We start from the raw sequence: 24,322 nt of genomic DNA, 5'->3' as shown, positions 1-24,322 counted from the left end.
GCTTTGTGGTAATATCAATAGGTTGAAACAAAAACTATTTAGTATTTACAAAGATAAATGGTCAAATGACATATGGTCTAAACCAAAACTTAGATCATTATGTCCAGATGAAGCAGTGTTTTGGTACTGAACTGTATGTCAAATCCTTTCTGACCAGAAACCAGCGGTCATTGTGTGCCCAGCTGAGAACTGGTATCCTGCCTCTGGCTATTGAGGTAGGGCGGTTTTCAGCGGAATAGAATAGATTATGCATTGTATGTGACCTAAATGATGTGTTAAATGAATTTCATTTTATGTTTTATTGTACCCTGTATGATGATTTGAGGGTTCCACTGTTTGAGGTAATGCAACAAAGAAATCCTGATCTATTCTGGGAAGATGATGGACAGAAGTTAGACTGGTTATTTAATTATGAAGTATTTAGGACAGCCCAGTTTGTTTCTAGAGCCTGGAGTAGAAGACAATCCCAGCTCTTCAAGTAGGTACATGTGTCTCCTGTCACAGGCCTAATGGTGTATTTTATTTTATGTTATATATTATGTAATCTGCTCGTAAGGAGTGTCAGTTTGGTATTCAATTGATCATTGTTTGCAAACCGTCATGTCGGTTTATTGTAATTGTTCATGTAAACTGTAAAAAGTGTCCTGTAAGTCCATATGGGCTGGGCTTCTTCGGAAGCATGACACTTAAATAAAGAATCAATCAATCAATCAGGTAGTCAATCAGAGCATTCTCAGAGCATGATTATTATAATAATTAATAATCAAATCGTATCAGATTTTGATAAACACATCACGTCAATTGGACCAATGGAACCATACACTCTAAGAGCCTCATTTATCAACGCGATTTACACCCAAAAATGGGCGTACATCGAAATCACCGCAATTTTTGGCATTTATCATTACAGCATGACTTTGAACTTTGACGTACGCCACGCGAAAACTCACATCTGGTCTTGAGCTGTTGTATGCCGGTTTTCCGTCATATAGACAAGCGGAGCAACATTGTCTGACCAGCTGACAGGTTGTCACAGGCATCTAAACATTATGTAAAATGTTTAGCTATAATAAAACGAATAAATAATGTGAAAAATATATATTTTGTAAAGACATGAAATTGGTAGAATATATACAAGCAATTACAATTACAAGTTAGTTAGATCAATGCTTAACTTGCCTAAGGGGGATAGACATACCAGGCAGCAAGGCGGGAGGTGTTTGGAAACTCTTTTCTTATTGGCTTTCCAGATATGTTGTTTGCTCGTATTCTAGTTGTTCATGTCGTAAAATCAGGGCATTTCAAGAAATATTTAAGGGCGTGTTATTTAAATGACGTTAGGTTTCACCCGTGACATTTATCAAAGCTCAGATCAAATCTACGCCAGTATTTACGATCACTTGATAAATGCTCGAATTTAAGGCAGAATTTACACTCCATTGATAAATGATGAGAGGATGAGCGGAGTATCCCTCTCAGCTCTCACTACCATTAGAGGATATATGATTACATTACATGTATATCATCACAGGGCAATACAAGCAGAGAAAAACAATTCTGCACAGCATGAAATGTGGGATGTCTTAAACAAAATGGCATTAACCCAGCTGAACATCTCATGAATAAATGCCCACAGCATTGAATATGTCTCCATTAACGCAGATCTCTGTTTATTCATTTCCCTTTTATGGTGGAGAATGCATTTATTTATTTTTTTCATTTGAAGCTAACAGCTGACCTGCGGAGGAATGAAATGAATGGAAGTGATTTGGCTCTACTGCGCTGTAATCAGTGAGCCTTGTTTCAGCTGAAATACATTTCACTCTCCTGCATAGATCAGCCAACAGGCAATGCAATGCCAAGCTACAAAATATCAGCAAAAAAGATCTGGTCTGAAGAAAAACTACATACTGTACAGTAAACATACATTAAACAACAATGATGTGTGTGTGTGTGTGTGTGTGTGTGTGTGTGTGTGCGTGTGTGTGTGTGTGTGTGTGTGGGGGGGGGGGGGTTACTCACAAACGGTGTGAAACAGAATGAGCTAAATAAAATAAACAAAAGCTGATCACAGGATCAGGAGATTTGAGCATAAAAACAGGGGGAGATGTTAACTCAATGGAATTTAAATGGGGGGGGGGGGGGGGGGGGGATTTGTATCTGCCAGGCTGATGGCTTCCCTATCTGGGTGTCAAACATGTACCGTGGGTGTGCTAAACAACATCCAAACATCCCCAAATCCCCCAGGCGCCTTTTGAAAGGCAAAGGAATCTAGGAGAGAATGGACTGAAGAAAACAAGGAAGGGGAATAGAGAGAGAGAGAGAGAGAGAGAGAGAGAGAGAGGGGGAGAGAGAGCTGGAGAGAAGAGAAGAGAGTGAGTGAGAGAGAGCTAGAGAGAGGGGGGGGGTTCAATAGGTAGGCTACGCTTGGAGCAAATAAAAGCCATGACATCATTGTATGGCACAGAATGAGAAGAGGAGTCGCAAAGACCCAGAGAAGGAAGAGAGAGAGGGGGCGAAGAGAGAGAGAGAGACAGAGACACACACAGAGAAGACAGAGAGAGAGAGAGAGAGAGAGAGAGAGAGAGAGAGAGCGAGAGCGAGAGCGAGAGAGAGAGAATGTGCAGAGGACCAACAGCCAGCCATCCTGCCTCCCGGGGCCCATCCCAAGGAACGGATAAGGACTAAACAATAACCTCTCAATGAATGGGATCCAAAATCCCACAGGAGAGAGGGAGAAAAAGAGAGAGGGAGAGAGAGACCCTTAAATAGATGGGTGCACAATGCAACAAAGCATCTCGGGCCATGTACAGCAAAGGCGAATTGAGAATTTGAAACAGAGCAGTCTTTGTCCTGTCAGACCAGTGGGTGGCACCATGTGAGGGATTTAACCGCCCGCCTCGTTCACATCGGAGCTCCCCCGATATATTGATCTGGCCATGTAATTCCGCGGGTGAAAAAAGCACCAAAAAAGATTTGATCTGCTTTGGAAGCCTTGTTTATCAGGGCTGCATGACAGCACAGAGGCCTACGAAGAGAAGAAAGGAGAATGAGAAGGGCTTTATGTAACTTTGCAGTAAGGCTTTGCTCGTGTTCAAAGATTCCCCGGCTGTTTGTGATGCTGGCTCGGAGTCGGCAGAGACACGTGAGGAAGAGGGGAGCAGGGAAGTGTTTGGGGAGGCGCTGATCACAGCACCTCCTCGCACAAGTCACAATGTGGAGTTTAATTGCAGTCTTCATATCCTGGTGTTGGTAAATGAGGTCGCAGCCTTCGTTGGGAGGGCTCAATAGCCGCACGTGGTGTGTGTGTGTGTGTGTGTGTGTGTGTGTGTGTGTGTGTGTGTGTGTGTGTGTGTGTGTGTGTGTGTGCACGCGTGCGTGCGTGCGTGTGTGTACACAGGCATGCATACATGTGTGCATCTGTGTGCTCAAACAAGGAGCTTCTGCTCCTCAGTGATTACAGCACAGAAGCCGAAAGCCAGAACAGAGAAAATAAATTAGAATAACAAGAAAAGAAGACTTTCATGTCTGATGCTTTGATAACAAAAAACTAAAGAGAAAAAAAGCAGGTCTCTGCTAACTGGAATTAGTTGCCTTCAAAGTCTACACTATATAGCTGGGGACAAGTTGACATGGAAATCGCACCCAACCAAATGGAACATTCTCTCATGAATAAGTCACAAATGAGGGGAAAGGAAGATGGCGTTTATATTTGGTGTTATATATTTTTAGGATCTGTGGAAAAGACACCAGGAGGAGAAACAATGCGGAGGTGGAGGGATCCGAATGAAACCGTGTCAAACAAGTTGTACTTTACACACTGATCTCACAGATAATTCAGTGACACATTTAGATGAACACCACCAACAGTGCAGCCATCTGTCACAGTGGCAGGTATATGGAACTCAGGTCAGCAGACAAGGTGGTGCCTAAAGCCAGATAAAGTTATGGTTCACACCAGCATGAATGACACAGCCATAACCCAAACATACAGTACTATACAAACTCTGTCTAAGACTATATACACTGGATGGTCTGTTGTCTATGTTGGCAACGTGAACACATTTCTCTGAACAGGAGGGACACGACTGTCACTGAATATCATTAGCGAGATCTGGTGCTGCACCATTGATAGCAACTCTCACATGCCAACCTGTCGCCACAGACACAGTAACAGCACCCAGGGTGATGTGATGCGCACACATTGACAGGTTTGCATGATATCCATCTGGGTATCAAAGTATAACACCCCCCCCCCCCAACTCTCTCCAATGACTTCCATAGGAACAAGTTTTCTTCAAGTCTCCATATTTGTATTACTAGTACTAACAGTAATGCCTGTTCGATCAAAGGAACATAAATTACTTTATCTTCCTGTTAAAAAAATAATCATTCGGAGTCAATTTTATCTTGATTGCAATTCAAAACTAGAAAGGGCCTCATCAACTGTTATCAAGCTTGTCTGAGACTATCAACTGAGGACGTTCTTTGATGTCTGGCCCCGGCCCATAGATGGGCAAACATTATCCCAGTAGTCATTATCTTGGGCTTTTGAGGCTAGCATGTCTATAATAAATACTGATATTGATGTACTGCATTATGAATGTCAGTGTCCCTTAGGGACGGAACAGCCACTCCGTTTTATGTTATAGGACAGAGAAGAGAGAGGGCAAAACTGTAACTGCACAGCAGAGAGAGAGAGAGAGAGAGAGAGAGAGAGAGAGAGAGAGAGAGAGAGAGAGATAGCAGGCTATTGAAGGACTCAAACAGAATGACACTGACTGACATAAAGAGGGGAACTGAGAGAATCAACAATACATCGAGTGCTTCAAGGTGTTCGTCCATTTTGTACACACAGAGGAGATTGCTAGTAGAGACCACATACCTCATTGTGAGCTTATAGATTGCTAGTAGAGACCACATACCTCATTGTGAGCTTATAGATTGGCAATGCACAACCAAGTATAAATAAGGCAAAAGGTTTGTCTGTACAGTGTACACAAGTGTAGTTCACATCATTATTTGCCAAACCGGGTGGCACTATAATGCAAGATGGATGCTTGTAGGAATTAATTCCTCATTGGCTACAACTCATTATGCCTTGTCATCAGTCCTCAAGGTCCAGTGCATGCCAGTATCATACGGGTTTCTTTTAGACACAGGCTGCATCATTAAACATTCAGGACACTAAAAGTCAATGAAGGCAAGCAGAAGTGAAAATATTTACTAAAGTCATTCTACTGCAGAGTCTGAGGATATAGCAATTTTGTTCCATTTCCCATTTGTAATTACTCACATTATCAGTATTGATTTAAAACTGATCATGTAGCTCAGCCAGTTAAGGACAGTATATGGTCCTTGTGAGTGTGATGATCCAGGTTTGAGGCACCAAAATTGTATTTGATGAGGTATTGGTCAAATAGTTGAAACCCCTTTTTTTAAATCGCTGCAACGGTTACTGACAAATGTTCACTAGAAGCGTCAATCGTGTTAGCATGTTGTTGTAGCCATAGACTACAAACAAGACAAATAACGGCGTATAGCTCTCAGACTTCCTGTGGCCAGTCTGTGACGTTTCCATATTTGAGCAAAGTTTCAGCCCAATCTGACCATCCATTTTAATTGTGAAGAGATCTCCTGCTTCAATGGCTTGAAGGAGGCATGGCTGTCCATACAAAATATGGCGGCTGCAATGACGCATCACACTCCAATGAACAGCAGCAGCAGCGGCCTATGACAAAGATGCTTAATTTAGGAACATTTTACTGGTGCCCGTTGAATGTGTGGTTTTGTAATACCCCTTGTCAAGAGTACCCGTTGAACCTGTCTGTCTGTGTGTCTGTCTGTCTGTCTGTCTCCCTTTTATTATGCCACCATATGGAGATCCCCTCTTTCATCATGCCCATACATCATGGGCATGCCCATATTTGGACATATCGGAGCCGATATACCACAAAAAGTACAATGCAGCGATGGTGGTGATTATACATGGTTTATGGGCGAAAAGAAAAAGCCTCCATTTGTAACTCAGAGTGTACAAATGGAACCTACCATTTGTAAGCAAGTGTCATATTTAGTTGTACAGGAAGTAATCAAGATCGGATTAAAAGTAAATAAATGGAATTATTTTTTTGGGCATATGTTGTTAAATAGGTGCCAGATATGACTGGGGGTATGCTCTAAAAGGGTTAAAACACATTCTTCATTTTAGCTCAACTTAATACATGCCCAAAAGCCAAAATAAGAAAAGACAGTGCACCGTTTAAAGGCATAAGGCGGACTGCCACAGTCTGTGTTGTTGTTCTGCTTGGGAAGGCAGAGCATAGAACTGGAAACGGCTACAATCTGCTAATTTGTGGGCAAAGTAAGGTTTCTGTCATTCCATCTGACAGGTGCAGCAAACAGAAACACAGTCTCAAAATTCTACACAGCACACAGTTTTATGCTTCGTCTGTGGATAGTGGACTGGATATGCCATCTCGCCACGCTCTGCATGTCATTGTGAATGCATCCTGTGTTCGTCTGTGCTAATGGAACGCCCCCATACTGTAAACAGTAAAATCATCTGTGTTTTTAATTTAATACAGTGAGAATGGACCCTATGTAATGGGGTATATAATGTCCCACAATGAACAGTGAAGTCCCTCTGCCCTAATTGTCCTGCACCTCCTCCCTTAACGACTATTTCCTCTTCTTAGGACCACAACGGAAACTAGCCCTCTGGGATTTTGTCGTTATCCTTTTAATATTGCTTGCGTAATTGTACTTGCTGTACTGTTAATAAAGTATTCAATCAATCAACTCTTCATCCATTTTACCCCTACTGGTTCCTCAGATCCATGCTCTTTTTCTACTGCATCTCAATCTCATCTTCCTCAATAGACGCCGATAGGAAGGATACGGGAGCCTATCGCAGTGGCTAATCATTATACAGTAAGCCTGATTTATGCGTTGTGAGTTTATAGATCTGCTACTTTGGGCAGAAGTGGCTATATTGTAAACCAGGAGACAGGGTCCCTTGTGTGATGCACGCAGACACGTTGTATACTGTACTTCTGCACTTAAAAGAGGGCTGTCTCACGTCTGTTGCCAAAGGTTAATATAGGTCATTCTCATCCCATTAAGGGCTGGGGTTGAGGATATTTACTGTTCTGTGTGCACTCACTGCAGTATTCCCTCACAGCATTTTTCAGTTTTTTCTTCAAGTGTGAAGAGGCACAAAATGGTGCAACGGCAGAAAAACTAAATACACCATGACTCTTCAATGGAACCAATATAAAAATGAATTCAGGGAGAGCAGCAGCTCCCGTAAACCTATTGCATGGTTGGGGAAACACAGGTGTATTGATCCTTTAATTCCCATTCTGTATTCTTGGTTCAGACACCTGGGGTGGAAAATGGAAAGTTTGAAAAGGAAGAGAAATTAAATTGTAACGGCAAAAAATGGAAATGTGTTCTGCTAAAGAAGCAAGCGTGCACGCTTCACATGGCATGGTCTCCTTATAATCTCCTCCAAGGGGGCGCTCGGGTGGTGCAGGAGAAAAGTTCCTGCCCACCCCAACACAGAGACTAGACTCTGTTGCTGCACTAGTGACTCCTACATTCAGGTCAGGGAATAGCGTGTACCACCGCACGCATTGCATGCTCCCAGTGAAACTCTTTTCTGTCGAGTGAAAAGGAGCGGGCAAGGGGTATCACATGTATTGGAGGAGACATATGTGCTCACTGGCACTCTCCTTAAGACCAACCAGTAGGGATCAGCAGCCGTAAGGAACTACAGTACAAGGAGACTTGGTCATTGACAGAAAGACTAATGCTGAACTAACACTACAGCCTAGGATAAATTGGCGAGATTAGAAACGCCCCTCCCGACAATAGGGGGTCATGCCCTGTTCGAGGCTGATTTTAACAGACAATCTGGCCAGATTGTCCTGTACTGTGAGGGCTTCAAAGATCCAAAACCTGTTTGTCTGGATGATTACATCACTACTGTCCGAGTCAGAGGGCAGGAGTGGCAAGCGACTGAGAGAGACAATTCTACAATGAGACAAACGTGAAGTGAATGAGAAGGCTTTTGATATGGCGACCGGTCGAAACAACCTGTTGGAATGCTGAGGCTTGTCAATATGTTGCAAGAACTCAACTCAACAATACAATGTTTCTGTCTTCCCAGACGCATTACAATCGTTTGTCCTTTGCCACAGCAAGTTTACCCAGCTCCATTGTTTACATCTGCTTCAGCATGTGATCACTTGAGATGAGGTGCTACGTTGCAGTTAGGCACGATAATCTTAAGGTGACTCTCCACCAAACAGACTATAACATAACTCTATAAACACCAGGAGGCGGCAGTAGTTTGCAGCGCTGGTCTGCAACAACCTGCCAGTGTTGCCAGGTATGCTCATTATAAGCGACTTTGGGCTTGTTTTCCTGTAAAGTCGCTTGCAAATATTCATAGTTGTTGTTTGCTTTTGTTTGGGCTCGTTTCTGAAGTGTAATTGCGTATTTGGGCTTACTTTCAACTTATTTTTTGATTATTTTTTAAAAGAAATAGCCGATGTAACAGGGCTCAAGCTGTGAAGCTGGTCGATCACAGTCCTGTTCACTTGTTTCACTGACAGAATCTGGCAACACTGGAGCCGCCAGTCAAAGCTCGGACGACAAAAATAATCACACCCATGTGAAGTGAGGGGCGGTCTTATCATCATACACATCACATTCCGTGCTCAACCAATGAAATCATCACAATAAATCAACACATTCCGGCCAATCACAATTGTCCAAAAGATGGACATAGGAGGTGCTAGCGCCCCTCAAAAACACAGGGAATCTTTGCGCTAGCTTTGCTTTGGAGTTGATCGATTGGTATAGGAATTGAGAGTTAAGATTGACAATAGGTATTGTTGCCACGACAAGGCTCAAGATTGATATCTCATCCATCCTGTTCAAGAACCAACCTTAGAAATAGCTAGAAATAGACACTCAGTGTTTGACTGAATACTTCAATTAGGCCCCCGACTGGATTGGCCGGGGCTACAGGTATCTAGTTCAAATGTGTGACAGGCAATATGACCATCTCTGGCTTATTTAGGCTTGCTTCTGCAGTGGTAAATAGCAAATGATAGGTCCACTCTACAGAGCCTTTAGCTCCATATATGGAGATCTAAGGGTGGCAGTGGGGGCAGTGTCTTGAGTGTACAGGGTTTGATGAGGGCCCAGGTAAGGCCGGGCCTTCATTTCCCGGCCTGTTGAGAACTCTACGGCTGCCGGGCACGGCTGCACTAATAACTTTGGGGCAGGCCCGTCTAGAGTTTAAATGGACAGTTATCAGTCAAAAGGGAGACATCGAAGAGGAAGGAAGGATGGATGGGGAAGGATCAACATATGGAATGTCAGAACAGGTCAGCTCCATATATGGAGATCTATGGGTTTGAGGTCAGATGTAGAGTTGCTGGCCAATATTGATGACATCAGGGATCTCCATATATGGGCAATCCCATATATGAGCTTAATATTGATGTCATCAGGGATCTCCATCCCTGATGTCACGTGATGTCACGAGGCAGGCATGACCATATATGGTCATGCCTGGGGGTGACAGACTAACTAAAGTTTCACGTTTTCATAGTAATAGAGAAAACAATCTTATAAGATTATCATTATGTTGATGATGCAACCCATTTTCAAAATTGGTTAGGATTTTAAAACTCCTGTAGTGTGGGCCCACCTTAAATTGGGAGAAGTTTTTGATGAAAGGTCAAAAGGAATAGAACGAGATAACTAAATAAGAATAGATCTCCTCTAACATGCTGTAGCGATACGTCCCATACGATTTAATGAAGGAAGTATTGTCTCTCATCCACCTGAGGGAGAGTGTTAAGGAAGCAGGAGGATGGTCAGATGGGAGAGACTCCTTTCTGCTTGGGTTCCACACAATCAAAAATATACAGAATAGAGATGGCACCATGTCGCCTTTCTCTCCTCGTTTCCTTTCCTTATTCTTCTTTCAACTTGCACTTTGGTTGCCTCCTTTTCCCTCTTTTTCCTTCCTCTCCTTTTTCCGCTCTTATCCAACTTAGCAGAGATGGTGTGATGACTCTGCATTGTAATGAGACCAACACGGGCAGTTGTTTTTCATTGCTATTATGGATTTATTTACTTCTCAGTCATCACAATGTTTTGGCATTCTGGAAATAACAGCGCACCATGCACTGTGCAATTCACAAACAGTTGTGACAGAAAGCAAACTTAACTAATCATGAAACTCAGATGGAAAGGAAAACCTCTTGGTAATTTCAAACTCTCTGAATACAAAGATAAATCAGATTGTTTTTCTCTCCAGTTCTTCTGTCTACTAGCTCTGAGAGCCAGTTCCTCCTGTGAGGCAACAATGACCCCTGCTGTTTACCAAAGGTACCTCCACTGTGTTTGGTAAAATGATTTGTTGGTGAACTGTAGCTGCTCTCGCTGCACGATAAACCAGACGTTTAGGAGCCCCCACCAGCTATCTCCATCTCCGCCCACCAGGGGGATCATGTATGTGGATTTCAATTAATTAATTCCTCTGTCATTAGCCTGAAGAGAACATAGTGGTAAAAAACAACCAAGAATATCCTCCCACTGACATGCACAAAAAGATAAAGGTTTTCTCTAGCTTAAGCCTACAGGCCAAACTTGGGGACGGCATTCATTTAAATGTGTCATTCCAAAATTATATTGCATGTCTGAGTTGGCCCCGTCTGTGGGCAAAGTGCTAATATGCTAAACGTTGTAGACAGGCATCTACAGCAGGGTTCCCCAATAGGCGGCCCACGGGCCATTTGCGGCCCGCGGAGGGGGGGTCCTAGATATAAATGGCATTAAATGGGGGTCAGTAGCCTATGCATGTCAAACTGGGCATCCTTTTCAAATGGGGTCCTGCCCTGAAAATGAATTTTCAGGGCAAGACCTCGACCTCACGCGTGCGGACTCGGCCCCCAGCCTGGTACCCTAGTCAAAATATGGCCCTCGAGGAAAATTAATTGGGGAACCCTGATCTACAGTATGGTTGGTGATGAAAATCTTCCATGGAAGACTAGTCAGTTGCCTGAGATAACTCTCTGTATTATCTATGCTAAAAAACACACGTCCTGGTTGCTATTCATAATCTGTGTAGGGGGGGGGGGGGGGGGGGTGGAGAGGAATACAATACAGTTGGGTCCAAGGAAATTGTTTGTTGCATAAGCTGTTTTTTCTTTTAACCTCTTTTAATACCATGCTGAGCCTCTAGGGGGTTCTTGTCTCAAATGCAGTTTGTTTCTTTTTTTGTCTTTCCACCAGTGACGGAGGCGTATATGGTGTAAAGGGGGGTGGGGGTACGGATAAATACGGAGTTGTCATAACCATAAGGAGTTCCCAATGCAGCTACGCAGATTGTGTTGTCTAACCTCAATGTGTAGTCATGGCATCGGGCGCAAACAGCTCCACACTCTAGTCTACACAGTATGTGAAGGCCGCGTATTGGCCAGAATCCCTAGTATTTAAAAGGTAGCGAATAGAATAAAGCCCTTCAAACACACACAACTAGTCCAATAGTGCCCTGGCTGCAGAGAGTAGAGGGCCCTGGGGCTTTGGATAACAGGTCTCTGGACAGGACTCTGGACCAGTGTTCACCTACACATCAACAGATAGATACACCACTGGAGGGGTTGGACTGCAGCATGAAGTGAAGGACCGGAGCGCTCCTTCCAGGAAGCATAAAACACTAAAGACATCTCTGGATAGAGTTGCTAACAACTAAGCGTCTGCCAAGTCCGTTCTGGCCAGATCAGTGTGTGTGTGTGTGTGTGTGTGCATACCTCAGAATCTTCAGTGGAAAGTCCCAGCTGAAGGACGGCGCTGGGAGACTTCAGCTTGGCTCGACTAGACTGGGCCATCTGCAGGTTCAACTGCCAACCAACATGCTCCAGCTGGAACGAACACACGAACACACACACACACACACACACACACACACACACACACACACACACACACACACACACACACACACACACACACACACACACACACACACACACACACACACACACACACACACACACACACACACACACACACACACACACACACACACACACACACACACACACACACACACACACACACACACACACACACACACACACACACACACACACACACACACACACACACACACACACCTTACTTGAGAGGACATCACATTTTTACGACGCCAATTTTAACAATGCCATTTTCAACTGTTTTTTTCCATTTTTAACCCTAACCCTAATAGCTTAAGGAAGCGAATAGAACAGGGCGCCACTTCTCCATTGAACTTCAAAGGACTATTTTCAGCTTGTTGATATTGATGCATTAACAAATAATGAATTGCATTTTTATAGCGCTTTTCTAAGTACTAGCACTATACAATGGTTCATTCATTCATACATGGAGGTGAAGTCGACACCTGCATCCTCACTTTCCACGTTCACACACCAATGGTGGCAAGCTAGCACCAACCGAGTCATTGGAGGCAATGTAAGGTTCGGTGTCTTGCCCAAGGATACTTTGACAGGAGGAGCTGGGATTCGAACCGCCGACCCACGGATCATTGGACGACCTGCTCTACCTACTGAGCCACAGACGTGGGACATTTGGTCCAACAAGCCCAACTAGTACACACATGGACGCCAGTGGCGTATCCAGGAATTACGTTTTGGGCAGGCAAGATCATGTGTTAATTGTCGTCTCCCCACGCACAATCGTAGCACTAAAGGTTTTCAAAGAGATATACCTGCCAGACGAGTAGGATACAAAGGCTGAAAGGCATGCATTTACATTCCAATGGGTGATTGAGGGTCGCGTTCTACCGCAACGGCCAATCAACTGTCCATTAATAGTTCTCAGGTCTTGTTTTTGTCTTCTTTTTTTCTCATTGTATGGATTTTGGCCAGGCCAGAAATGGATTTGGACAGGCGGACGCCTGCCCTCGCCTTATTGTAGATACGCCTCTGATGGACGCACGCAAGATTTCTTAAGCTACAACCCCAATAGCCATTGTCCAAAATAATTACTCAAAGTGAACACAAGGCAGAGGCATTGCTGAGAAATAACAGCTTCATGTCTAAACTTGTGAATCAGCATTAATTGCTGCTTACTGTGGCTAAGATATGTGTAGGCTACAAGTATTCCTTGCCGATTTACTGACTGGCAGGCTGATTTACCATGTGCTTCCACACCAGTCAGCTGTAGCACCGATAGATTAGAAGCACTGAGCTGAGGTAAGGCAGTTAAGTGTTTTATGATGCGAGAGAGGCTGTATTAATAAACCATGCATCGGTAGACAGGTACCAGACTACCAGGAAGGGATTGTAACACATTATTTACAACAACTTTAGCTGCAGCTTGAAGACCTTAGAACTGCAGCTTTTTTGTACAAAATGGTTTTGATGGAATGCTGAATTACATTAATTTAGAAATGAGTGTCTGTCAAACAGAAAACAGTCCAGCAGAATTAATAGTATTGTATATGTTTTGATTAGCAAGTAGCAACTGAACAGAAAGAATGAAACTGTGAAAATGTGAGGCAGTTTGTCTATAGCATGCTAACTCAGTCTGTGGCTCTGGGTGTTTGAATTCCTTCCACAAGAAGGACACAGCATTCGGTGGCCATGACTAAGGTAAGGCATCTCTGTGGGATTATATGATTCAAAATGATCAAAATGATAACACGATGCATACTTAATCACAATGAGTATCACTGATCCCCCTTACTACCTGGAATAAATTGTTTTACTAGTACCTTTAGTCTGGGGGAAGAAGGATTGTGACATAGTGTTGGAAAGTAAAATGTGTTTTATTAATGACCTTCTTTTGTTTAGGTTCTTTTAGAATTTTGCTTTTACTTACCTAACATAAAATAAAAAGTGACAATTGAATTCTAATTCAACTACTCTAAGCAAAAGTTAGCAGTTACAAAAAGCAGGCGCCACAATACCACTACTACTGTTTGAAGTTGAGTTGTCAAAACTTTAGTCTGTAGCAAAACACAGCAAGCCTCAAAGGGTCACCATGCAACTCCTATGGGTCTAAAGTTTAGACCCATAGGAGTTGCAACCGTTTAGACTCTAGTCTAAACGGTTGCAAGGAGTTAATGCTAAAACCATCTAGACCCTTTGGTGTGGTTTGGGCCATTGAATTCAATGTGTTGAATCACTAGGGTCAACGTGGGTCAATGTGGATCAACGTGCAACAAGACCGCAGGGACAACGCTAAAACAGTCTTGACCCTTTGGTGTGGTTAGGGCTTAAGGCTGCTATGAGGACTTACTACTAGTGGGTTCAAACATCCTAAATGTGGACCTAAAACCATCACATACTATACACCGACCATCGATGAACCTTCAGAAGCAGTTGCACTGCAGCAAGCCTAATGAAGTCTAAGATGGAACATAATACACAGAGAACAAAACAAGAACATGGCAGGCAATTAGTAAGTAAGCAATAATTGAGGGTAAACTCACAACTTGGAGATACAAGATCTGACAATAAGTACGCTTGCACACAAACTGACCAAAATGAATCGAACGCAAGCTTGAGGCAGTTTATTTGACTTGAATGAAATTACTCGTTTCTCACGATATGACTTGGCATCGCATCGGCCACTTTGAAGAACAAGATTTTTAGACTTACACGAGCACTGATGATGAACATGCAGCATGGGGAGACGTGACTTAAGGATCATAATGCACTCACACCTAAAGTTTTTTTTTTTTTAAGATATTTTTTGTGGCTTTCGCCTTTATTTTATTTTTTTGTAGAGAGATAGAATCACAGTAGGCTGACAGGAAATGGGGAGCGAGATGGGGGGGTGACATGCAGTAAAGGCCGTCGGGATCGGGAGTCGAACCCGCGGCACACTACCAGATGGGATTACCAGCCAAGGTGCCTGGACCGCTGAGCCACGGCCCAGGCCTCGCACGTAAAGTTTTAACGGGAACTTTTGTTCGCAATCTGAGCTCTGCTCAGGCACAGGTTCAGAAAAGGCAGCCAGAGACACCCCACAACTGACAGGAGAAATTCGGAATAAAGACAAAACAAAACATTCGGCATAATTGGTATTTGTGTGACCGGGCAGGTCTAGACAGGTTTCACTTGTCCGCAGATGTGTCAGCCTCAGACAGCTGGCAACCAATTCTAGTTTTATTTTACAGACGGCACAGGTGGGCGACCATGTGCCCCCCTTGCCTCTGGGCCCCAACGCAGTCACGTTGTCTGCGTAGCGCTAGTAACACCCCTGTATATGGAGTATACAGGGATCTACAAACATGTTCGTAGTTGGCGCCTGCTGTACCATAGGGGGTCCGAATATGTTCGTAGATGGCAGAAAAAGTTAAGGGCCGTTCACACTGAGCACTATAACTACGGGATAACTATAACTATATCATTCACATTTTCTTTTATAGTTGGTGGGAACTCTGCTGTCCACAATTTTTAAAACTATATTTTTATAATTATAGTACTCAGTGTGAATTAGGGTTTAATCCCGGTTGCTATTTTCCGGTCTGCAATGTCGTCAGCCCGTTGATCAATCTCACTCACACACACACACACACATTACGGTATTTTTGGAGCCACATTAATGAATGAAATGCCTGAAAAATAACAGATCTGCAAGCTGTCAACACGCATTGAAACGGCGTGTCGACAGCTTGTATGTCTGTTTTTTGGGGGGTAGCCGACCCGACACACGTTAAACATTGGAACAAGCCATCATGAAGCTGATTGATGTAAACCGTAAACTTACAGTATTAGATATTGAATAGCCTATTTAAAGTTGTCAGTTGTCACAACGATATACAGCTGTAGCTCTGTTTTGGAACATTGCACGAATAAGATGAATGAAAAAGGTAAACTTTTTGAACGGAGACTACTTGGACAGAAAACTAAATGGAGATATACTTAATCAGACTCCTGTCCTGGAAATGGAACCATGAGAAGGTTGGAACTTTGTTCAGCCAACGGAACATGAGTAGTACATTGGGCCTCATGCGCCAACCGTTCTTAGGACATTTTTAAGAAGGTTTTGGGATCCCTCAATCGATCCCTAGATCGGCTATTTTCTGATTTTTTTTTTGATAAATCTTCAAAGCATTTCCCTAGCAGAAAATATTTTCATATGGGGGTCTGCAGAATGCATGTCAATTTGGGGGTCCTTGACATGAAAATGTTTGAGAATCACTGGTTTAGAGTTTACAACCCAACCCAAACAAATGCACCATACCCACCACATAACCCCCACCCCACCCGCCATTACCCCCCCCCAAGTTGACTATTGTGAGATAAATAATAAAATACATTCATGAATATTGAAAATATTGAAAATATGAAAATTTCTGTTCAGTTCAGTACCTCCACAGTATCATTGATTTTTAATGTTTGGAGTTTGGTGTTCCACCATCTTTAGACTTTAGTTTAGGTATTCTTGACTTCACTCAACTTTATTTCTATGTGTGAGGTCCTGTGATTTCTGTGTGCTGCAATCACACACAGGTGTGACCATAGACATATATACATAGACGCCCCTTCCGGCTCTGAGGCGTGTGTCAAAATTTAAGGCACTATTTTCCCGACATTCCTTGCGAAGAATAGCGGAAGCAAAGCGGAAGCTTGTCAAGCTTCCACGTGCGTAACATAAGTCCCGGAAAATACGTGCTGTGATTGGCCAGTAGTCACTTGAGTGACAGCGAGAGACATGGGGAGTCACATGAGTGACGTAACTTGGGCAGCGACGCAGTCGCCTTCAGCAAATGCCTTCAGCACTTCTAAATAAGAAAGTTGCGGAGAACTGTTGCTTTGTGTTCACTCTTTAATGTTTTCTGTTAGTAATCTAATCCCCCCTAGCTCTGATGTTGTATTGTTAATAACGTTGTTGTTTGTGTTTGTTTGTTTGTCTTGTCTTGTCTTGTAATGTATATTGTCATGACTGTTATAAAGATTTGTTTAAAAAAAAAAAGCCTTCAGCACTGCACTTCCGCCTTCATTGGGATACACGTCGCTCCAATGAACTGCAGCGGCAAATGAGGCGTCTATGTATATATGTCTATGGGTGTGACTGCAGGCAAGGCCATGGAGTCATGCAAAACCACACCCACCTGGGTGAACACAGGTAGGAAAGTGAATTCCCAATGCCTTATATGGGATTGGTGGGGTGGTTCCCTATGGTAATTAGGATGCTAATTAGGATATATGGGGCGTCTACCTATGATAATTTGAACGAACTGGCACACCCCTTCAAGTTACGATGATTTTGATTCATCATCATAAGAACATGCTTATGAACAATTCTGCCTACTTAAGAACGTTTCATGAATCTGACTGGACTTCTCTTAGGAATTCACTTAGGAAGAAATGTAAGAGGAAAAGTTAGGAACTTATTGGCGCATGAGGCCCATTGTGCCTTTCCTCCTGAAACTGGCTATGCATGGTGACAGCAGGGTATGTCGATGCAGTGCGCAATTGGCTTTGATTTGATTGATATTCAAATATAGACGCAAAGATCAATTTATTGGATGTACAGTAGCTACATAAATGCATTTTAGGGGGCACTTTTTCCCCCACTTCTCAACCTTTTCCCGGGCTACCCGGGAATTCCCGGGAAAAGGTTGGGAAATTCCTGGGATTTAAAATGAGCAAAATCCGGGAAGAATATTAAACCCTAGTGTGAATGGCCCTTTAAGAAAGGCCATCGGTCGATAAGCATCTGTGAACGGAAATCGGTTGTAGCCTGTCCGATGTGTACACGGCTGTCAGTGGTAGAGAGTCGCACACCTGATCCTCAGGTCTTTAGTAAACAGAAAATACATTTTCATGTCGGAATACCGATTGCATCCAATCAAGAGAGAGAACCCCCCCCCCCCCCCCCCCCCAAAATCCAAATCCACGTTTTACGTCCCAGTAGCTACCCTCGATCAGTCCATCAGGGAATGAGCAAGGCCGCACAATCCCTTGCTCCGGAACTACTCTGCCGGGACTGGGAGAACCAAATTCTGGCACGTGGAAGGACTAGGCTCTGTGGGTTGACTCATGTCCGGGCCCCTCCTACGTCTCAACCAGGTCCACTCCTGCTCTCACCAGGCCCAGGACCTGTGCGTTGCACCAGACTCCCAGCACCAGGCACTACATTCAGGAGTCATACTAAAACAGACTCTGATCCGGTGGCCCCAAGCTCCTTCCCTTTTGTCCACCAGGTGGCACTCATTGTGTTCAAAAATAACACACACCCTATTAAGACAAGATTTTATAGTGTATGCTTATCAGCCTCACCTTCTTTGGGGCAAAGATGTTCTGCCTTAGCCTCTCCACCATCTCAGGGCCAGCAGTGGCCCAAGTCTGGGAGAACACTTCTGCTTTGTCTGGACTCAGATGCACTGCCTCTAGCTGCTGTTGAAGAGATGCCGGCTTCACATTATGATACACTGCCTGGAGACAATACAGGAGAGGAGAGGAGAGTGTATTATCACTGGTAGGACAGAACAAAGCAGTCCATGGGGATGCCAATAAGATCAAGAACCTTATTGTTATCATTTTTGCTTTTCTTGTAATCTGCTATATATCATATTAAAGATTTAAAAATCCATCCAAGAATCCATTGCTCTCTAGGGGCTCTTATTACTGCTGATATACAATCTACTCCAGTTTGGGATATCATGGGTCATTTAAATACTACAAGATAAGACCACTGTTGGACTTTTCCTGTCTTGAAACCAATTACAACATGGATAGCTGTCACTGGGCCAAATTGTTTTTGTCTTGCAAAAGATATTTCCCACAAACATGGATAATGGTTGTGTAGGAATAAGGTGGGGAAATGATTGGTTGTTTGTTTGTGTGTGATGATGATGATGATAGTGTGTATGTCTAATTGTCTATAGAATGTAAAAATCCTTTAAATAGAAATGTGACTGTGTGGCACCTGGCAAGTGTGAGGTGGTATAACATTCAGCTCCTCAGAACTGCAGTCAAACCTTCAAAATACAATACAAAACACAACAGTGACACCAGGTGGCCACTGGCCCCATCAAATTTCAATATTTTCCTTACAGCAGCATAATTCCCTCTTCTGATTATTGCTGTGTGCTCGGGTTATGCTTCATGACGCATTATAAGCTTGTTGATCAGCAATCTACACTATTTATGTATTACCAGGCAAACAGAAATGTATTATTCATTCTTTATGTTCCAATATGCAATGCCAAAAACAATTAAATCGTTAATAGCAATTATTTGTATGACAAATGTGTGTGTGCTCAACACACACATTGCAAAGCTCTTTAGAAAAAAGCGCTATAGAAATGCAGACCCTCCTTACCTGTTCCAGGATAAAGGCTGATGTCTCCAGGACTAGATTCAGAGCTTGTTTGTCCAAAGATAGAGCAGTCTGCAGTTTATTCTCTTCCTCCTCACTGAACACACGCTCACCCTGGAAGAAGATTAAGCATACATTTTAAAATAGGTTGCTTTTGCTTGGTTTACATTCAGTTCAAGTAAAGATGCTGGCATGACCAGCTCAAAATGTCAACAACGAGAACAACATTTTAAAGCATACTTTTCAGTTAAAGGTTGGGTACGTGATTTTCTTTGGTTAAAATAAATGTTAAATAGCTCTATATTCGGATGGTACATATTGCTATAGAGTTTTTGTTCAGTAACAGGAGTCTCCATGTCTCTCCAGCTCTTCATTAAACAGAAAATATATTTTCAGGTTGGGATACCAATTTTATCCAATCAGGATAGAAAACTCAGTCAGGATACAGATCAAACAAGTGAAAGTAATGACACAAAGAAATGAGCAGACAAAATGGGAACTGGAACACCACCTATAAAGAATTTAGCTGATCAATTAAGCTGATTGGCTGAAAATGTGTCACCTACCTAATTACCTAATTATGTATGCAATGATAACTATATAGCAATGATTACTATCAGAATAGTGCTTTCATATTTTAACAAAAAACGTTTAGTTTTAACAAAAATATATCACTTAGCCTACCTTTCTTTACAAATATATTTTTGGTCTGGGTTATATTCATGATACTACCATTTCTGAAAAAGTTGTGTTTTTGAAGACGCATAATAACACACCTTCAGATGAAGCTTCTGAATGATGCGGGAGATGAGTCTGGAGAGCTTGTTCACATCAATCGTGTTGATGAACGTCACTGCTTCTTTTATACTGTTTGGATTAAACATTGTTTAGCTACATGAATCCCAACGCAACAGATAACACCACTGCCTAGAGACACATAAAATATTGTATATAATAAATAATGTATTGTATTGCCACTCTGGTGTATTAATTATGCTACTCTGAGGTCCAGGCTTATCATGTCAAATGCTAGAATTAGATTGATTGAATACTTTATTAACAGTCAGCAAATAGTACAGTGGTACGATTATACAATGATGCTAAAATCAATCAATCATCAACACAAAAAGCCCTAAGGGCTTGTTTCCTTTGTGGCCCTGTGTATTCAATTCATCAAGACATTTAAAGACATACAATCATATGCAACAGAGGTTTTCAACTGTTGGCCATAGGAAAGTGAAGTTTTTTCATTTTCTTTATTTTTTTCTTGAGAAATTAAATGACCTGGTGCCCTATGATGAGGCCTCAATGTTGTAATTTACTTGGAAGTTGGAGGTGAAGAAATTCCACAGAAAAGGAGAGTTTGAATGTCAAGAAGGGGAAGTTCAGTCATCATTATTAGGAAATATATATTGCATGTGTGTGCTCGACTCTATACAATAAGTATCAGTTCATATAACATGTGATTAATATGGAAGGTTGGATAAAGTAAGAATGGAATTATGGTAACCGAGGGATAAGAATAGATCAGTGGTTCCTTACCTTTTCTGAGCTCTGGACCACTAGCATATTTCAGGTCAATAATACACTAGTTCTGTCTTTCACTCATTGTATTATTATTATTGTTATTATTATTACATTTTCACAATCTGATACACAGATACGCCAGCTACTTTCTAATGTTTTGATAATTTGTGCGACAGATGTATGCATATGACGGTATAGAGTTTCATGTAATGAGTGTATTTAATTAAGTGTATTTAATTAAGTGTATTTAATTAAGAAGATGATCAGGTAATGTAATTGTGAAAATAATAATAATAAAATGATACTAGACGTGTATTGTCTGCTAGCGTGCTGCTTGCTTATGTTATGGATATACATACTGTTGACATTTACAACTTTGTCAACAAAATGTCACCACGTCAGTATGACTAGGGTGATGAATCTGACACACAGCCTGGGCACACCTGAACTTCCATGCATGGCCAAAAGAAGCTGTCTGCCGGCGTCTCTTCCGGGTTTTTAGACAGCTGGTGGATGGAAATGAAGCTCCACCCACGCGGCATGAATGCCGCTGGGGCAAGCTTTTTCGGGAATCTGGCCAATCTGCCGCGTGGGTGGAGCTTCATTTCCATCCACCAGCTGTCTAAAAACCCAGAAGCAGTGTTTCCACACCTAAGCGGAAAACGGCCGACAGCCGCGGACAGAAGAAGCTGTCCGCAGCTTCTTTTCCGAGTTTTTAGACAGCTGGTGGATGGAAAAGAAGCTACACCTCCGCGGATGACTGCCGCGGAGGAGAGCGTTTCCGGGAATCTGGCCGTCGCAGCAGTCGTCCGCGGAGGTGGAGCTTAATTTCCATCCACCAGCTGTCTAAAAACCCGGAAAAGAAGATGTCCGACAGCCGAAAACGTCCGCGGCTCTTTAGTAAGTCTGGCAGCAGCGGCAGACAGTTTATTTTGTCTGCGCATGGAATCTTAGGTGTGCTTACACTGGATGTCATCTACATTTCATGAGCTTTCACTAGTCAGGTTTCACCCATAGAGTATAAAGGTTTCACCTGACAAAAAAATCTTACCCCATATCCCCACCCAACACAATAGTGGTCCCCAGGTTGATTCTTAGTCAGGGTGGTGGTCCCTGGTTCACAATTAGTTGAGCCATCCCACCCTAGCATAATGAGCAGGGGTTAGGTGAGTTCTAGGTGTGACTGGCCAAGAAAACCTGACCAGTTTTTTTGAGAGGTCTGGGCTTATTTTGTAATGCCTTTGTGTGCCCTCAGTGTATTCCTACTGACCAACCCTGCAAAAAAATCTTGTTCTTTGGTTGACTTTCCTCTGATTACTTTTTGTTGCCTTTGTTTCACTGGAAAGATTGTCCTCTAAAATACAACCCAGGTAGGTAATTTCGTCTTTGGCTTTAGAGGTTAATTCTGGACACAAAAAGAATGGGTTCAGTTTTGCCCAGGTGTAACTAATGATAGTTTATCAGCGAGCTAAGGGCTTTTCCAGATGCTTTTTTTAGCCATGGTTCACATGATTGATTGATTGATTTATTAACAGTTTGCAGAATTACAGTACATTTCAAGTACAACTCAATACAGTCAGGGCTAATGCTTTTTAAGAGAGAATGGCCAGTTGGCCACCAAGACCTGCGAGTAGCGACTCAGATTTGGGTCCCAAGTATTATATATATAGCCTACAAACCGATAACAGGAGAAAGAGAAAAACTATGCAGGATGGATGTTACAGTTACACTATGCAGTCCTGCAATATAGCATACTAGAGTGCTGTCATTGACGTGGAGCTAGCTGTAGAGTGTAGAATATGCGATTCATTTTCATCCTACCTTTGTGTTTCTTTAATAACAGCTGCCATTGTTGCCACTTAGTGTCTTCAGTTACTTTAAAACAATGTTTAATTTTGTCAGAGCATCCTCATAAAGCTACAGACAGTATTTCCTGTTGCTGTCACAAGACAATGCACGTGAGCGTCAAAGCTGCGTAAAACATACGCTCATTTAATGTACTCGCTTTGTATTCTTCTGCCTGAAGATCCGGTCTGGAGCGGATATGGAAACGAGTTGTGTGCTTGCAGCAAGCTCCGTTCTTTTGGCAAATCTAGAACTTCCTGTTTGAGAGCTAGCAAATTTAAGACATCCGGTTGCTTTCAGAATAAAAGCGTGGTTAATTAAATAATTATTACATTACATTATTAGTATTGTTATTACATTACAGTTATTGTGAAGACACACATTATGTTTCTGTGTAAAAATAAGTAATTAAATAACGTAAAAAAGTTATCTAAATGGATAAATGCCCAAGTCCATGCACTGGAGTGCCCAAATCCATTCACTGGAGTGCATGGACTTTATAAAGTGGACACTGGACAAAAATCCCTGCTATGTATCGACTAGTGTGACATACGCACATGTCCGGGGAGACCTCCTCTACAACACCACACTGTCCGCGAAGCACCAGAGGTGTAAAAATGTAATTGGCACACCATACAGCGAGGTGAAAGGTAAAAAAATATCCCATTTCCAGACTAAAGTCAACTAAAGTGGACACTGGACAAAAATCCCTGCTATGTATCGACTAGTGTGACATATGCACATGTCCGGGGAGACCTCCTCTACAACACCACACTGTCCGCTAAGCAGCAGAGGTGTAAAACAAAAATTGGCACGCCATACACCTCTGCTGCTTAGCGGACAGTGTGGTGTTGTAGAGGAGGTCTCCCCGGACATGTGCGTATGTCACACTAGTCGATACATAGCAGGGATTTTTGTCCAGTGTCCACTTTAGTTGACTTTAGTCTGGAAATGGGATAGTTTTTGACCTTTCACCTCACTGTATGGCGTGCCAATTTTTGTTTTACACCTCTGCTGCTTAGCGGACAGTGTGGTGTTGTAGAGGAGGTTTCCCCGGACATGTGCGTATGTCACACTAGTCGATACATAGCAGGGATTTTTGTCCAGTGTCCACTTTAGTTGACTTTAGTCTGGAAATGGGATAGTTTTTGACCTTTCACCTCGCTGTATGGCGTGCCAATTTTTGTTTTACACCTCTGCTGCTTAGCGGACAGTGTGGTGTTGTAGAGGAGGTCTCCCCGGACATGTGCATATGTCACACTAGTCGATACATAGCAGGGATTTTTGTCCAGTGTCCACTTTAGTTAACTTTAGTCTGGAAATGGGATAGTTTTTGACCTTTCACCTCGCTGTATGGCGTGCCAATTTTTGTTTTACACCTCTGCTGCTTAGCGGACAGTGTGGTGTTGTAGAGGAGGTCTCCCCGGACATGTGCGTATGTCACACTAGTCGATACATAGCAGGGATTTTTGTCCAGTGTCCACTTTAGTCTGGAAATGGACATTTTTTATGTTTCACCTCGCTGTATGGCGTGCCAATTTTTGTTTTACACCTCTGCTGCTTAGCGGACAGTGTGGTGTTG

The 24,322-nt window shown here is 42.7% G+C and overlaps 1 protein-coding gene across 1 annotated transcript in view; it reads right to left on the bottom strand.

Annotated features, from left to right (window-relative positions):
* Positions 1 to 22,854, bottom strand: part of commd10 (COMM domain containing 10) — a 68,721-nt gene extending 45,867 nt beyond the window's left edge. Inside the window, exons 1-5 of the mRNA XM_079515712.1 lie at positions 22,717 to 22,854; positions 20,145 to 20,235; positions 19,372 to 19,482; positions 18,327 to 18,482; positions 11,838 to 11,948 (exon numbers count right to left, since the gene is read on the bottom strand). Coding sequence (XP_079371838.1) covers positions 11,838 to 11,948; positions 18,327 to 18,482; positions 19,372 to 19,482; positions 20,145 to 20,235; positions 22,717 to 22,745 — 498 coding nt within the window. The 5' untranslated portion in view covers positions 22,746 to 22,854. The remainder of the gene's footprint in view (positions 1 to 11,837; positions 11,949 to 18,326; positions 18,483 to 19,371; positions 19,483 to 20,144; positions 20,236 to 22,716) is intronic.
* Positions 22,855 to 24,322: the final 1,468 nt, after the last annotated feature.

This window comes from Electrona antarctica, assembly GCF_951216825.1.
Source record: "Electrona antarctica genome assembly, chromosome: 12".
Taxonomy (NCBI): Eukaryota; Metazoa; Chordata; class Actinopteri; order Myctophiformes; family Myctophidae; genus Electrona; species Electrona antarctica.
The sequence above is the reverse complement of the archived record's forward strand: the minus strand, read 5'-3'. Positions and strand labels throughout refer to the sequence as shown.